At 41.0% G+C, this 14,912-nt stretch overlaps 2 protein-coding genes across 3 annotated transcripts in view; one reads left to right on the top strand and one right to left on the bottom strand.

Moving 5' to 3' along the window:
* Positions 1-6,000, bottom strand: part of LOC140347539 (tetratricopeptide repeat protein 28-like) — a 151,220-nt gene extending 145,220 nt beyond the window's left edge. For both annotated transcript variants that reach the window (XM_072434026.1, XM_072434028.1), the window contains exons 1-2: positions 5,847-6,000; positions 4,269-4,547 (exon numbers count right to left, since the gene is read on the bottom strand). In XM_072434026.1, coding sequence (XP_072290127.1) covers positions 4,269-4,547; positions 5,847-5,876 — 309 coding nt within the window. In that variant the 5' untranslated portion in view covers positions 5,877-6,000. The remainder of the gene's footprint in view (positions 1-4,268; positions 4,548-5,846) is intronic.
* Positions 6,001-12,637: 6,637 nt separating this feature from the next.
* LOC140346916 (L-serine dehydratase/L-threonine deaminase-like) lies at positions 12,638-14,442 on the top strand. The gene is given in 8 exon segments (XM_072433142.1): positions 12,638-12,841; positions 12,953-12,992; positions 13,063-13,199; positions 13,278-13,369; positions 13,562-13,789; positions 13,853-13,880; positions 13,882-13,984; positions 14,065-14,442. Coding segments are annotated over 8 exon segments (1,023 nt in total). The 3' UTR covers positions 14,256-14,442.
* Positions 14,443-14,912: the final 470 nt, after the last annotated feature.

The following is a 14,912-nucleotide window of genomic DNA, read 5'->3' as shown; positions in this document are numbered from 1 at the left end:
CATCATAAACAGTTGAAGTGAAATCCCTTTCAGAAGGGAGGCACAGGGCTCACCCACACCTCTGTAAGAAGAGCAGTCACTGGTTCGGTTCAACACACTGGAGTTACCATTTTAAACCCTTCAATGCATCTTTGTGGAAATGGCCTCTGTAACAGACCACAGTGAATAATGAGAGTGGTTTTCACCTGAAGTTCCGGGGTGAAGCTGAATGATAGGACAGAAGAAAAGAGCTAAATAAACCCAGTACGATTCATCTTGCCATGTTTATGCGGCGTATACTAATGGGCTTCTGCAGCGTGCTCTCGGTTCTACCCTGTTTCCACTGGGACAGTTCTCCCTCTCAGAGCCAGGCTGTGCTAATTCTGGAGACATCCAGGTCTTAGGCCCTGAGCTGTGGAGTCCCATGAGGGAGGGGCCCACAGTGTATAAAGTTGACAGGGAGAAGAGTCCTAAAGAAAGAAATCATGTAGAAACCTGCAGGGTTTGTGTTTGGAGCAGGGAGCAATTGTTTCCCTCATTTAGACAAGCTTGCAAAGCTGATCCACTATCAGCAGCAGATGATTATGGCACGGGCATGCCAATGAGCAGAGCTTTCTCTGAGCCTTTTGACATTTCTTCCGATGTAATAGCAAGCAGAAAGCTATTAAGCTGGTAATCAATGATGTATCCAGAGGGAAAACCTCTTCTAAGAGCACAGCATTCTTTACCATGATTGAAAGTTTCTTGTTTGTGATGTTTACCTTGGTTTGACAGGCTTTATTTCTACAGGGACAAGAAACGGCTGCATTTAATTTCTGAATTACTTATCTGCAAAGTGGCATAACAAGAGTTGGGATTTTTACCGAACAATGCTTGGACCCAATTTAGCAAACAGAGTGTGATTTCCATTTTTCCTTTCATCTGAAATTTGGAAACCATCAGCTCAAATAATCACTTCTGTGTGAGCTGTACGCAGAGACATTAAAACCTGGGTGACATCAGCAGCAGGCTGCGTCATCCTGTCTCCAGTTTGTGAGACGTACCTCGGCCAGTGACCAGGAGGTCATGCACATTACATCACCAGGCAACAAAAGCATTTATGGCTACAGCAGAATGATACATTGGTTTTGTTCATTTCTATGTTTATTTCCGTTTTGTGGAAACTGATTACATTTTACCAGAGACTGTAATTTGGTGGGGCGCCTGGGTGGCAGAGAGGGAAAACCACTTGGCCACCATCATAACGACCTGGGTGAGCTTTGGGAATCAGTCATATTAAATTATAAGGAATTAAAGGTAGAGGAAGGAACATAGGGTTTAGCTGGTGCCTGACATTATCTCATTCACAAAGCAATACTCCAGACACACTTCAGGCAGTAACATGGCATGTACTTAAACAGTTTGAATTGTTATCCTTGCATTTTTGAAGCAAATGATCTTTATCACAATGAATCCTGAATCCTACCCAGAGGTTAGTCGCTTTCTGCCTTACATGGTCTGTATGTACAATGTACTTATATCAATGACAAGAACCAGAACTTCACAGCTCCGGCTCTCTTCACAAATTTTCCAGACAAAAAATGTCACGTGTGTGCCCACTAGCGCCGGCCCTCTGTCCGTCCTGCTCTCTGCGGCCTATAATTACACGCCGTTCATTTGATTTGTTCATTAGTTTAAGCCTCAGCTGGGCAGAAGGCAGCAGATCAGAACCCTCTTATTAGTGGTCCATGACTCTGTTCTCTCCATGGTGAGCTCTGTGACGGAAAACAACAGTGGAAGGCAAAGAGAGGGAAAGCAGGCGTCACACAAAGCTAAAATCTCCACTGTTAATGTGCAAACACAACTGTTTATGTCGCATACCAAAATCATTATTTGCTATTATGATTCCTTTTGTGGGTTGTAGTTAGCCATTAAAGAAAGTTAAAGGGGGCTGAGGGGCAGGCCATGAAATTAATATTTAATCATTGTATATCAATCTGAAATTAAAACAAGGTAATTTCAAACTAGACATTGTAACCAGCCACAGAAGAAAAACAGTATATATTATGTTTCCAAGCTGTAATGTCTATTATAACCATGTGTTAATGAGCGGTGCATAAAAGCGTGATTAGGGATATTGCCTATTGCACAGAGCACAAATAATTAGCACTTTCTATTAAATTGGACCAAACCTCAATGTCATATATAACCTGAAAATAGCTAGTGCCATCAGGACAGGGGGAAAAACCACATGGTCCACATGACTGTGCCTGTATGCAGACCTTATAGACAATTAGTGGATCCACTGTCACTGTAATGAACTCCACACACTGACCTTTTCCTTTTTCATTCTCGAACCCAAGGCCATCACAGTGGGGAAATAAATGGCTCGTTATACGTCACTAAAAATGAAAATAGCATGTATGTACATAAAGCTGTGGGAACGACATAAGACATGATCAGTTGAGTGTGTACCGGAAGATTCTGCACCCTGCAAAAGGATCGTCGAGGAGCCAGAATCCCCTAAATAGAAGCCATCATTACATATAATCAGAGAATATGCAAATGATAGAACCCCATCCCTGTGGAACTGCAGAGCCACTTGTCTTTCGGTTCCTTGAGTGCTCCCTTGACAGCACTCACGCAAGAGGCTGGGACTGATAGCAGGGAAAGCTGTTTGTTTAACATGCCACTATAGCATACAGCCGTGTGAGAGGGGCAGATGGAGCACGGATAGGCACGCGAGCCATAATGTGGTTTTCACTGCCTTGAACTGTTGAGCATATTCAGGCAAATTTGTGAAGTAAAGGTTTTTTAGGTGGGAAAACGATTACGGCAAAACAAAGTCATATTTTGGGTTCTGTGCCATTTTACTCAGCAAATATCTCATATATTGAAACCCTTGGCTCTGAAATGACACTATTTTGTCCTTGTTTAAGCTTTTTGTATTCAATAAGAGGGTGAGGTACAAAGAGCCCAAAGCTGTCCGGGGTTACTATGCCGCAGGATTCCTTTCTTCTCCCAGAATGTGTTTTTGGCACGTGCAGCGAGCAAAGCTGACAGATGAGACAAGAGGTTCCTGTACACTGCGGCTGCTGGACATTGGAGGGTGGGCTGCTCGCTGGTGCTTGGGGCAGCGAAACTATAGCTGTTACCGTCTGACAGGCCAATCCAGAAGTGTGGTCAGAGGACGTATGATTGATGATATTATGTACTCGCACAGGATCTAAATGCCAGCGCACTTCTCTGATTTAATCCCACTTCCCTTCAACATCTAGTCACAGCAGATTGTGTTTCTACCTTGCCTCGGGGCAGTGCTACAAGAAGCTAATCGATTCCTCCAAGCAGTTTGAATGCAATGATGACACAATAATTCAAACTGCAAGCTCATGTAATGCAATAACAGTCTTAATAATAATAATATATAACACTTATATAGTGTTTTTCATAATACCCAAAGATGCTTTAAAGGAAGTTTAGTTGATTTATTTCATCCCAATTAATCAACTAAGGCAACGGTAGGTTCTGTCATCTTCAGTGATATATTACAGACATTTTAAAAAGTGTTACAAGCCGTAAAGTATGAAACGCTGTACAGTTATCTCTGAAACCAGAAGAGAAAAGCATCTAAAATACTTCAATGGGCATTGGCAAGACCTTAGTCCTAGTTTAATAATACTCTTTGACAAGACTGACCCCTAGTGGCAACTGAAAAAGTGACATCAAATAGGAAAAAGTTTATTCAACTGACCAAAACCAATGGGTTCTCATTATTCCATGTAGAGAATTTTGGTTGTTTTGAAATTGAAAACACAAAGACTGAATGAATAACAGAATCTTCCACACAGCTGACGTAATGTATTTGGTATTAGGCAAATATTGAAGTAAAATACTGTATATATTGAATGTACAAGAAGCACAAACAAAATACTCAATTCTAAATAAGAGTTAGGGAGGGAGGAATTATCATCAGTCTCACTCTACCACATTATCATCAATCTTTCTCTGAGACAAAAGTATCTCTCCATGCTAAATCATAAAATCAATATATTTCTATCACGAGAGAAATTGGTCCTCTACTGATCCATGAGGCTGAGTAATGTGAAATCTATTGCAGGTTAGTCCACACGGTGCGGACATGAGCAGAGACAAGACCCAGAAACGTGGTGCTGATCACTGACCACAGCAACGGCCACGGGGAAATTAAAATGTGAGCAGAATATCATTAAAGTTTAAAGCAATAATGCAAAATAAGCAAGATCATTTTGGTATTATGCATAGTTTGTGTCAAATATTTAGAGAGCACATACCTTTGGCCACTTGGGGTTGAGCTCGCCCGCCTTCAGAGCGTCGTCCAGCGCTGCCCGGTGCTGTCCCAGTTTGAGTCGGGCGGCCGAGCGGTTGCTGTACAGGATGCAGTTCTGCGGGTCGGCTCTCAACGCGCCGCTGTACAGATCCACAGCCGTCTGGAAGTCGCCGCGGAGACAGGCCTCGCTGCTCTGCTGGATCTTCTCCATGAACTCACTTCTACTCAGGCCACAGATGATGGCTTCATCTCGAGGCAAACACCCGACTGGCATTCCTGTCGACTGACAAACAAGAGACGAATGTGACACTGAATATGTTGTTTTTGCTTCGATAACTGGTCTAGTTCTGAACAGTTCTACTATATATGTGAATTTAATCATGTGGGTATGATGAGTACTTCTCAGATTATGGAAATGTCATGTAAACAGTCATATCTGACGTGATATATCTGATTGTTCACATCTGTTTTGATGAGGAAAATAATGCAAAACAATATGACAAAAACTAAAGAGAAAACAATTGAAAAAGCTATTTCAAAACGCATTGTACTTACTTACTTACTTACTATATATATTCACTAATGAAATGCATCACGGGGGTCTTATCTATAAACCGTGGATTGTACAAAAACTTTGCGTACGTAACTTTCCAGGTTATGTGTGTGAGCTATAAAAGACAACTTTACAATCTGTGCTCAGAGTTTGTTGGTGTTTTGTCCTCTGAATGCACACGTTTCGTAAGACCTTTTATGAATGAGAACCTTGTTTTTGATGATCAGAGTTCTCTTGGCCATGTAAACACGCAGCAAAAATCAGCTGTAATTACCGGGTTATCTGATTTTTATAGGCCCACTTTTTTAAACCCACTTATCGGATAAATATGACTGAATGATCAACTCCACATAATGACTTTTTGGGCCAGCTTCCCTTTTACCTCGTTCTTCCCACACCAATTTCTGGAAAAAAAGGCAGAATCAGTAATTACTTCCAGAGGCACAGGGAGCAGCAGAGTGAGGGCTTTGGGCACTACTGCATTTAAGACCAATCTACAAACCCTTTACTAGATGTATTTGCTAAATTGGGCCTTTTATTAAATTAAAAATGACATAATCTATTGTAAAATTAAACATGATTTTGTCCACAACAATATTTTACAGTCCACTCCGATCAGCCACTACAAGTTTTGAAACACATCCCCATCTGAAATACACTGAATAATAATATGAAGTAAACAATCAATATTCTGTATCTAGTTTTTGTGAAAAGTTTGGTTGAAAAGTTGAGTTTAGTCCAAGCAACTCACTTAACACTTTAACTAGTGGATGTGTGTCAATGTCAGGAAGAAATAGATCCAAACCACGTTGCAAGATCTTGAAATATAAAGTGTTGCCAGTCATAGATCTAACTGGGAAATACTACATTGCTACATAGTACATACAGTATACGTGCAGTGTCCCTTTTAACATCATCGTGCACAGTGTATGGCTTTATGACTTCTACTTTATTCACTATTTGTCTGCGTCGTGGAGGTGACACATGCGTTTGAATGATCTTTTCTTCTAAATCCATTCGACTTTGTACCTTTTCTTTAAGAGTGGGGTTCTTCTCCATCCCGGGACACCGCGTCGCGTTGCGCCAGCGGCTCGCGCGCTCATCCCAACACACTCCGACTTGACTTCATCTTATCGCCAGTTTAAGGTTCCGTATCTGTCCCCCCGGGTCACTGTCCGGTCACGGTACAATGCAGATGTCTATAACCTCGCACCACTGCAGACGGAAACTTTCCTCAGCAGAAGAGCGCCATGTTGTCAAATCTTTTCCTTTTTTCCTTTTCTTTTCGTGCAGTTTTTTTTTTTTTTTTCGTGCAGTTTTTTTTTGTTCGTGCCTCGCGGATCTGGAGCAGAAGCTGTGTTTGCTTTGATTATTAGACATGAGCAGCAATAAACCTTATGGATTTGCCCTAAACTGCGAGCGTTATCATTTACACCGCGGAACCGATCCTAACCAGAGTTTAAAGGAGACATACGATGCTATTTTAAAGGTTCTTAGTATTAAACTGTATCATAAGTAGATCATGATTGTGTACCTAGTTCACTGCTAACCGCGATATCGATTTAAAAACAGCATAGTAAGTAATAGAAACGGGTTCATTGTCCTCAAAACTGCAGAACTGATAAGCCCCGCCTCTTCCTAGTGACGTTTCACCGGAGCAAGCCACGGATGGTCTTTTGCATGTTATTATTTTTGAAAAATGGCCATGTAATATTTCAGAACAGTCTTCACATTTCCTGAGCACTCTAAATTACTCCGACATGGTAAATACATCTTTGAGTAAACTAATTACGAGGAAACATCAGTCGTAACGAGGTTAAAACCTCGCTGAAGTTGATTTCACTTGCAAGGATCGGGCCACAGCAATGGAATATGAGAGACTGTTTATTGATAATAGTGATGATGGGTCGATGAGAGTTGGCTGGATAGAGACTCAGGATGGGGGCCCAGCCTTCAGAACACCCCCCTCCTTAGATAGTGATGTGTTAAGGTGGAGATGACAGAGACATGGGGTGGGTGGGTGGGGTCGAGAGAGCAGACAAAAAGAGATGCTAGGATAGGCCTGTATAACTAGGGCTTCTGGGTAATCAGAAGTGTGGTTAAAGACTGGAGGTGTGGTTGCAGTAGGAGGAGTACGAGGTTGAGGCCTGGTCCACCTCTTGAACATCAGTCAATGATTAATAATCATTTACTACATTTTGTATAATAAGTTTCCTTTAAAGGTCGTAACTACTTTGTGGAAAAGTTGGCACATCTCACAATAACAAAAGTAACAGGTTTTTATCATTTTCAGCAGTCGTATATGAGTTAACAATAGCTTAACTCTGCAGCAGAACTTTGGCTACACCCAAAATTCTGATAATCTGATTTCTGGAGTTACACTACATACACACAATACACGCCCTCAGTGTCTGCACACACTGGTATGTGACTGTGTGTGTGTGTGTGAATGGGTCAGTGTGGGTTCCTTGATGTAAATTGCTTTGAAGGTAGAAAAGCTCTATATAAAGGTGACCATTTTAGTGAGAATACTTCTGAGTTTTTCACAATATAGCCTATAGCCCTATAGCCCTTTTGGGGTCCCTTAGGCGGGGTACATCCTGGACAGTGGCCAACACAGAGACATAGACACCATTCACTAGGGCCAATTTAGAGTTACCAATTTTGCCCAACACATGCATGTCTTTGGACAGTGGGTTCTCCCACGGTAACACGAGGAGGACATGCAGACTCCACCCAAAGAGATCATGTGATGTCTGGTCCGGGAATCGAACCCATGATCTCCTTCTTGGGAGGCAAGAGCACTAACCGCCTTTGCCGTGCACCCACGGTCCTAAAGTATTTAGCCCTATACATGGTTAAATTAAAATCTGTAACACCCGAAATCACAACAGCGGTTGCCTCGAAGGGCGATAGTGAAAAACAGATTAAACAGATTTTCGTAGGGACTTGGCAACGTCCCAGGGTCCCGTGTCCTTAGATATACAGTGATCCCGTGCCATAACGCGGTTCACTTTTCGAGGTCTCGCTGCTTCGCGGATTTTCATCATGCATTGTGTTCTGCATTCTGATTGGCTAAACACGGGCTAAACAGTCTCTCCGCGTCTTCTCTACCTGTGTGTCAATAACGTTATGGATTAATATGTACACGTACGTAAAACCGCTTGCCAAATTGAAGTTTGCGTGGCCGGTGAGAGCGCGCGTGTGAGAGGCCAGTGAGAGCGTGCGTGTGAGCTTCAATGTTTTATGGAGTATTTCATTGTATAATAACTGTAAAAAAAATAAAGGTTTCTACTTCGCGGATTTCGCCTATTGCGGGTTTGTTTTGGAACGTAACCCCCGCGATAAACGAGGGTTCACTGTATGTTCCAAGCTCCCCTGTCCTTAGACCTTCCTTCTCGGCCAGGAAAAACTACAAAACCTCCTTGGGAAAAAGTAGAAACCTGGAGGAGTTCCACAGTGAAGGAGAGATCCGACTCCCTCAGACGGACAGGACGTGAGATGGACAGTGGAGTTGGAACCACTCAGGAGGAGAACCAGTTAAAGAACCGTTCTTCTGGAGTGTAAATGTGAAACTGCATCATAAACACAAAAATAGGCTACCTGCAAACTGATAACAGAACATAGCCCTAGAGAGATCAATTGAATTGTTTAGTCAACATACAGGATCACCATTTCCCACTGCATGTGAATATTGCAAACATTTACAATGTATACTCATATTATCTGAGAAACATCTGCAATGATTTCATGACCAACTCTGGGACTCTGGACTGTAGCTCAAACTCGATTGGAAATACTAATTATTGTATTTTCCAGACTACAAGTCGCACCGGAGTACAAGTCGGTATCAGCCAAAAAATGCATAATAGAGAAGAAAAAACGTTGCATTGGAGTATGAAATGCAAACAAATAACAAATAATATCACATATAAGTCGCTCCGGAGTATAAGTATAAATATATAAATATGAATATAAGTATAAGTCGCACCCCGGCCAAAACTATGAAAAAAGGTGCAACTTATAGTCGAGAAAATACGGTAGTAGAAATGTTTGAAAAGTAAGAGTCTGAGTAAAAGTAAAAAAGTAGTCAATTTGAATTGCTAGTATCCATCTCAGACTTTGCCACAATAGCATAAGAATATTCGGCTACTCGTTTGACTTTAAAATTTAACAAGAGAAAAGTATGTAGGCAATGATAGTTACCCTCATGCCGTGGCAAAACACAATCTACTAGTTCAATGTAAATTAGGCTGCATTTCTTTTTCATAAACAATTTGCTCATTGATTTGAGACTATTTGTAATGACAGTAACAATTTGTAATAGAAAACTGAATATCTCAATACATTCAATAGACTCAGGGCAGTATAGTATAGTATAGTATACTCAGGGCTGACCAACCCTTGAGCACAAACTGTTCTTTGGCGTGTTAGTTATAATCGGCCCCTCACTCACAGCAGGCCAGGTCTATTTTTGTGAAGGCCCTTTTACTCTGAGAGAAGGATCCTCTTTAAAAACAGATGTGATCAGACTTTCTCGGTCTTACATAATCTCCTTCACTAAAAGATCAAACTGGGGGCATAATGGTCTAAATCATAGGTGTCAAACTCTGGCTCACGGGCCAAATCCGGCCCGCCAGACATTTTAATCCGGCCCCCTGAGCGTTTCAAATTTATATTTAAAAAAAAAAAAAAAAATCTTTTTTTTCTTTTTTAAAATCGATTCATAGAGTCGTAGTTACATCCGTAACCGTTTTTATCGCTAAAACTACGTGTCCCACAATGCCGCCGGTGGCCGCCCCTCCCCCACGGGGCTCTGCTGCACTGCTGTGTGAGCTGCCAAGGGAGAAGTGCACTTTAAGCACTTTTGAGCAGAAGTTTAGTGGTGTGTCAGTTCAGGTGTACAGATAACTACAGACGTGGAAATGTTAATTAGTACATTTAAAAGTTTTTTTAGATCTTGAGAAGTTTATTTTGTTATAAAGTCAAATGTTTATCTCTGTGTAGAACTGTAGATCAACTCTGAAGTTGTAATGCACATAAACTGAAGCACAGTATCGGTGAAATTACACTTGTTTTTCTAAATACATTTCAGTTTATGAGAACAATCGTTTTGTAGTTGTTGTTTTTTTTTATCGATCGAGTAATTGCTTCAAAACAGCGTAGGCTATAGAAAGCTATTTATTTCTTATATTTTTAATAGTTTTATGTTTTATGTTATGTTTGGCCCGCGACCCAGCCTGAGCGTCGAAATTCGGCCCGCGGCCCAAATGAGTTTGACACCCCTGGACTCTAAATCAAGACAATATTGCGACGCCCACTGCAGCTGAGAGGATGTTTCAGTGGTAAAGTTCACCTTACAATGAAATTAGTCCATTGTCCAGAACCAAGGCTGCCGACCTGTGCATTCAGCCCCTCTAATACCACATTCTCACAATATGGAACTCTTGTGTGTCTTGCCCAAGGACACAACGACAACGTGCACTGGTTGGTGATGGGTCAATGGCCTTGTTGACCTTCCAAAAAAAAACAAAGACCATAGATACTAATGTCTGTAGTGTTTAACCTTATATGATAGTGTTAGTCACTTCAATGATCAGTTGTCACGGCCTACTAAAACTGTACTTACAGCCCTTTGCCTCCAGATGGCGTTGTCATTCTAATTAGGGAAAATATTTTTCACCGAGGGCCGAATTTTGAAATGTACACGGGTCAGAAGACCTAAAAACAACCCGACAATGAAGTGAACCATTCGAAATTTTGCATTCCACACCTATAACACTTGAAACATTAATATTAGGTTGGTATAACATAAAACATTTTGATACTTTTCAATTTTACAGAAAAAAGTACTGCTTTTTGTTGTTTGGGCCAACATAGCAGGAAGGAAAAAATTGGTCTGAAGGCCGCATTTGCCCCCGGGCCACAGTTTGGACACCCCTGCGTTTAAGATCAGAACACTCCTGGACGAATGAGGGATTACACTGACATGTTTTTAAGATTAGAATTGTTAATTAATAGCCTTGGAAATAGGAGGGACAAGAGGGGTGCTAACATTTGTATATTCTTTATTGTGGACGCTGTTTAAAATACTTTGGCTCTAGAGCTGTCGTGACGTGAATTGTGTAGCACACACTTTGATGCCTATGCAAACTTGAAACAAGGTTTCTTGTCTTCCCCAAGCGAGTCCAGATAAAGTAGCTTTTGCAAGAGCACAGTTTCAGTCTTACTCAAAATGTGGAAGTACATGTCTTACTCAACATGTGGGAGAACCTGTGCGTGTTGCTGACATACAGTGGCAATGTTCTTGGGAAAAGATGTCTTGAAGTTAATTTGGAATTGTGACAGTGTTATAAGAGTTCAAAATGCAGCATTTGGCCTATTTTGTATCAAGTTATTGAACTTTTCAATAATGGAAAAATATGTTTTTATCAACAGCTTGATTGTCTTTAAACTTAAGTGTGAACATCAAAATCCAGGAGGTTGTCAAAGTACCAAACAATGCTGTGTTTTGGTGGAGGAGCTATACATGCCATTTGCCCTGATATGGTATTGAAGAAATGTGTGGTTTTCGAAACTGTTGATAAACTGTACATTACACCCCTGCCAAATCCATATGAACAGGACTAATAACTGTCATGTGTGATCCTGTGTTAATGAATACTGTAACCAGTCATTAATGAATAGATGACCACATAAGTCAAGGTGAATATTTTCTGGGCCAATAAACATCAAGAGAAATAGTTTTCTGTCTGGTTCATCTACACAGTGTTCATGACAAATGAGGCTCACATAGTCCTGAGTGATCACAACAAATAAGATGAATCAAAATGTATTATACTTTATACCACAGCTATAACTGTCTACTCGAGTACACTCGGATTTCAGTATATTTTCATTAGTATACTTATATGAGTATACTTAGAATTAACTTTAAGTATATGTCTAAATAGTATTTAGAAAGTAAACTAAAAGTGAATTATAAAATCATTAGTTCAAAATAAGTATACTTAAAATACACTTAGATATACTTCTTTTTGGTAAGGTTATGACGTTGGCTTTGTCGGTAGGCTATTTCATGCGTTTATTGTGGAATATATCCTGCTGCTGTAGATTTGATACGCGCTTCGTGACGGGTTCTGCTGGAGGCACCGGATCATTCAGGTTTGAACCGTCCGTGAGCAGCTTCTCCCACGGACCCGCTTTTGGTAGCGGTGGAAATAGTCACAACTCGTTTGGTAACAGCGGGAGTGTGTCCTCTTCCTTTAGAGGACAGATCATGGGACGTCCGAGAGCGACAGGTGCCTCACGCAAATGAACACTCTTCAACGGCCGAATGCAGAAAATACAGTTGAATAAAGTTGTTAATGATTTTGAATTTTGGACAGATATGTTACACATTGGCTAAATTACAATTTATTTGGCTGTTGATAATAGTTCAACGTTAAGATTAAATGTAATTATGACGTTCAAGAAAACCGGGTCATAATAAAGCAGTTTCTTCGAGTATAGTATAGTATTATAAAATCTGAATACTGATGGAAAATTGAATTGACTCATCCCGGGTTCATCCTGTCACATCCTCGAAGTGTTTGGGAGGGGCCAGAGGGTTCATGCCTGCTGCTGTTAGGTCAGCAAGTGCGTCTTAGGACCAAGCCCACCAGACCATATAAATGCTATGCTGGGGATGACAATAAAGCTGGACTACCTCCAATCTACCATCACCTGGTAAGTCAAGGAAAACGCCCTCTTTTTGTGCTGCTCTGGGGTTTAAACTGACTACTGCCTTTAGATATTAAAGTTGTGTGATTTTTAGTAAAATGAAGACACAGACACAGCTCCATGTGGCCACTCCAGTCCGACAGAGCCTTGCACTGAGCAAAGTGGCAGGGACCTCCATTTATCTCAAACTGGTTAATGTATAAAAAATGTATCTCATTAATTAATGACTTTATTCTCGTAGTGCAGCGCATTTTTTTTTCCTTAGTTGGCCCTTATACGCCGTCGTACACCTGTGCAAGACTGTGAGTATTATTGTTAATGTATTACTACATTACTATTATTATTAGTATTACTATTAATACAGTAAAGTTTAGTCCCTGCTTATGACATCTGTTTATGTGTTATTGTTGCAGTGGGCAGAGAGAGGATGTCAGCATTTTGTGTGCTGCTCTGGTAAGTGCTTTCACGCTGATTTTACTGTGTCTCAGCACTATGTGTAGTATTTAATGTTCTTGTCCAACAGGCGGCAACGCTGGTATGGCAGCAGCTTATTCTGCACGTCAGCCTGTCCCTGCCACTATAGTGGTTCCCAGTGTCACCCCAAACCCCACAGTCGAGAGACTGAAGGACGAAGGAGCCAATGTTGTCATTTATGGAAAAGTGTGTTCTTTGATCTTTATTTTTTACTAAATATTCCCCTTGTCCAGACTTACAATTTTAAACAAACTTATGTTACAGGCTGTGGATGAAAGCATTGATTATGGGCAGCAGCTTGTTGCCAACAACCCTGGATGGATTTTTATCTCTCCTTTTGATGATCCACTCATCTGGTAAGAGAAATCCAAGCTGAAACAAATAAATCCATTTATTTGTTTCAGAATTTATCTTATGTTTCAAATGTATTTTTACAAGTTTATTCATATGTTTTGAAGTTGTGATGCCAAACATACTCTACATTATCCCAACAATCTTTATCAAACATGTCATCTCCATCTCGCCCATACCCTGTGTCTGTGTTCCAGGGAAGGCCACACGTCTCTGGTTAAAGAACTGGAGCAGGACCTGACAGAGAAGCCCGGGGCGGTGGTGCTGTCGGTGGGCGGGGGAGGCCTGCTGAACGGGGTGGTGGAGGGACTGCGGCGAGGTGGCTGGGACGATGTGCCTATTGTTTCTATGGAAACCGTTGGAGCCCACAGCCTCAACGCAGCCATGAAGGCAGGAGAGCTTGTGACTTTGCCCGAAATTACCAGGTATGTTAACACAACTAGAAGATTTTTAAAATCTGAATTTGACGAATCTTATTTTATTTTCAGTATTGCCACAACATTAGGTTTGACTAGGTTTGAGAGTTTCCAAACAAACTATGAAGTTAGTACAGGAGCATACAGTGTTTTCACAAACAGTCACAGATCAAGAAGCTGTCAAAGCAGTTGAGCACTTTCTAGGTAAGTTAATTTCATGCTTGCAAAGATGGCCAAGTCTAAACTTTAAACAAGTGAGAGTGACGGCATCTGTTTTTGTGCAGATGACGAGAAGATCTTAGTGGAGCCGGCCTGCGGTGCTGCTCTGGCTGCCGTGTACAGTGACATTATTAAAAAGCTGCAGGATGAGGACAAGCTGGCAAAGCAATTAGGTCCTGTGGTCATTGTGGTGTGTGGGGGCAACATCAGCATGGAGCAGCTATGCAAGCTCAAAAAGCAGCTGGGCATTGTTTAGCACCTTAGACTGTGTCCATTGGACTCATTGTGGTGCTTTCAGATCTTGTGGCCTTTCTGGTGCTCTGTTGCCTTAATCATTCCAGAATGAATCTCCTCAGAGTGAGTGGGGCATTAACCGAGGAACATATTTATTGTAACAAAATGTATGTATATATTAATACAATATAAACTGCACTGATATATTTGCATTATGCAATATCAAGTTTTGTTCTATTGAATGTGTGTATATTCTTGTTTTTGTATTGCACTGAATAAAAAGTAATTATATGCATCAGATAATGTGTTTTATTCAGTATATTGTATAAATGGCTTATAAGATCTAAAAAAACTAGTGAATAAAAGGGTAAAGCATTGTACTAACCCCTAATTTTGGGTTGATTATTTTGGTGGGTTTATGGGCCATAAGGCAGCGCCCTCAACTGTCACACCCAGATTGGCTAAAGCACAGGGGGACGTGTCTCTGTATCCGACTGTTCATTGGTGGAAAAGTCTTTGAAATGTTGGTGTTGGGTCTCCACTACGAATAAGCTTTAGGTGAGAACTCTTGTAAATCCACTTCAGCATGTTGCTCAAGAGTCCCACATATTGCAACACTGGACAAAAGTGTAAATATTACATTAAAGTAAAATCTAAAATATGTTTTCGTTTGGTAAAA

The sequence above is a fragment of the Eucyclogobius newberryi genome, unplaced genomic scaffold, assembly GCF_026437365.1.
Source record: "Eucyclogobius newberryi isolate DKJ021-1_F unplaced genomic scaffold, fEucNew1.0.hap1 SCAF_6, whole genome shotgun sequence".
NCBI lineage: Eukaryota > Metazoa > Chordata > Actinopteri > Gobiiformes > Gobiidae > Eucyclogobius > Eucyclogobius newberryi.
The sequence above is the reverse complement of the archived record's forward strand: the minus strand, read 5'-3'. Positions and strand labels throughout refer to the sequence as shown.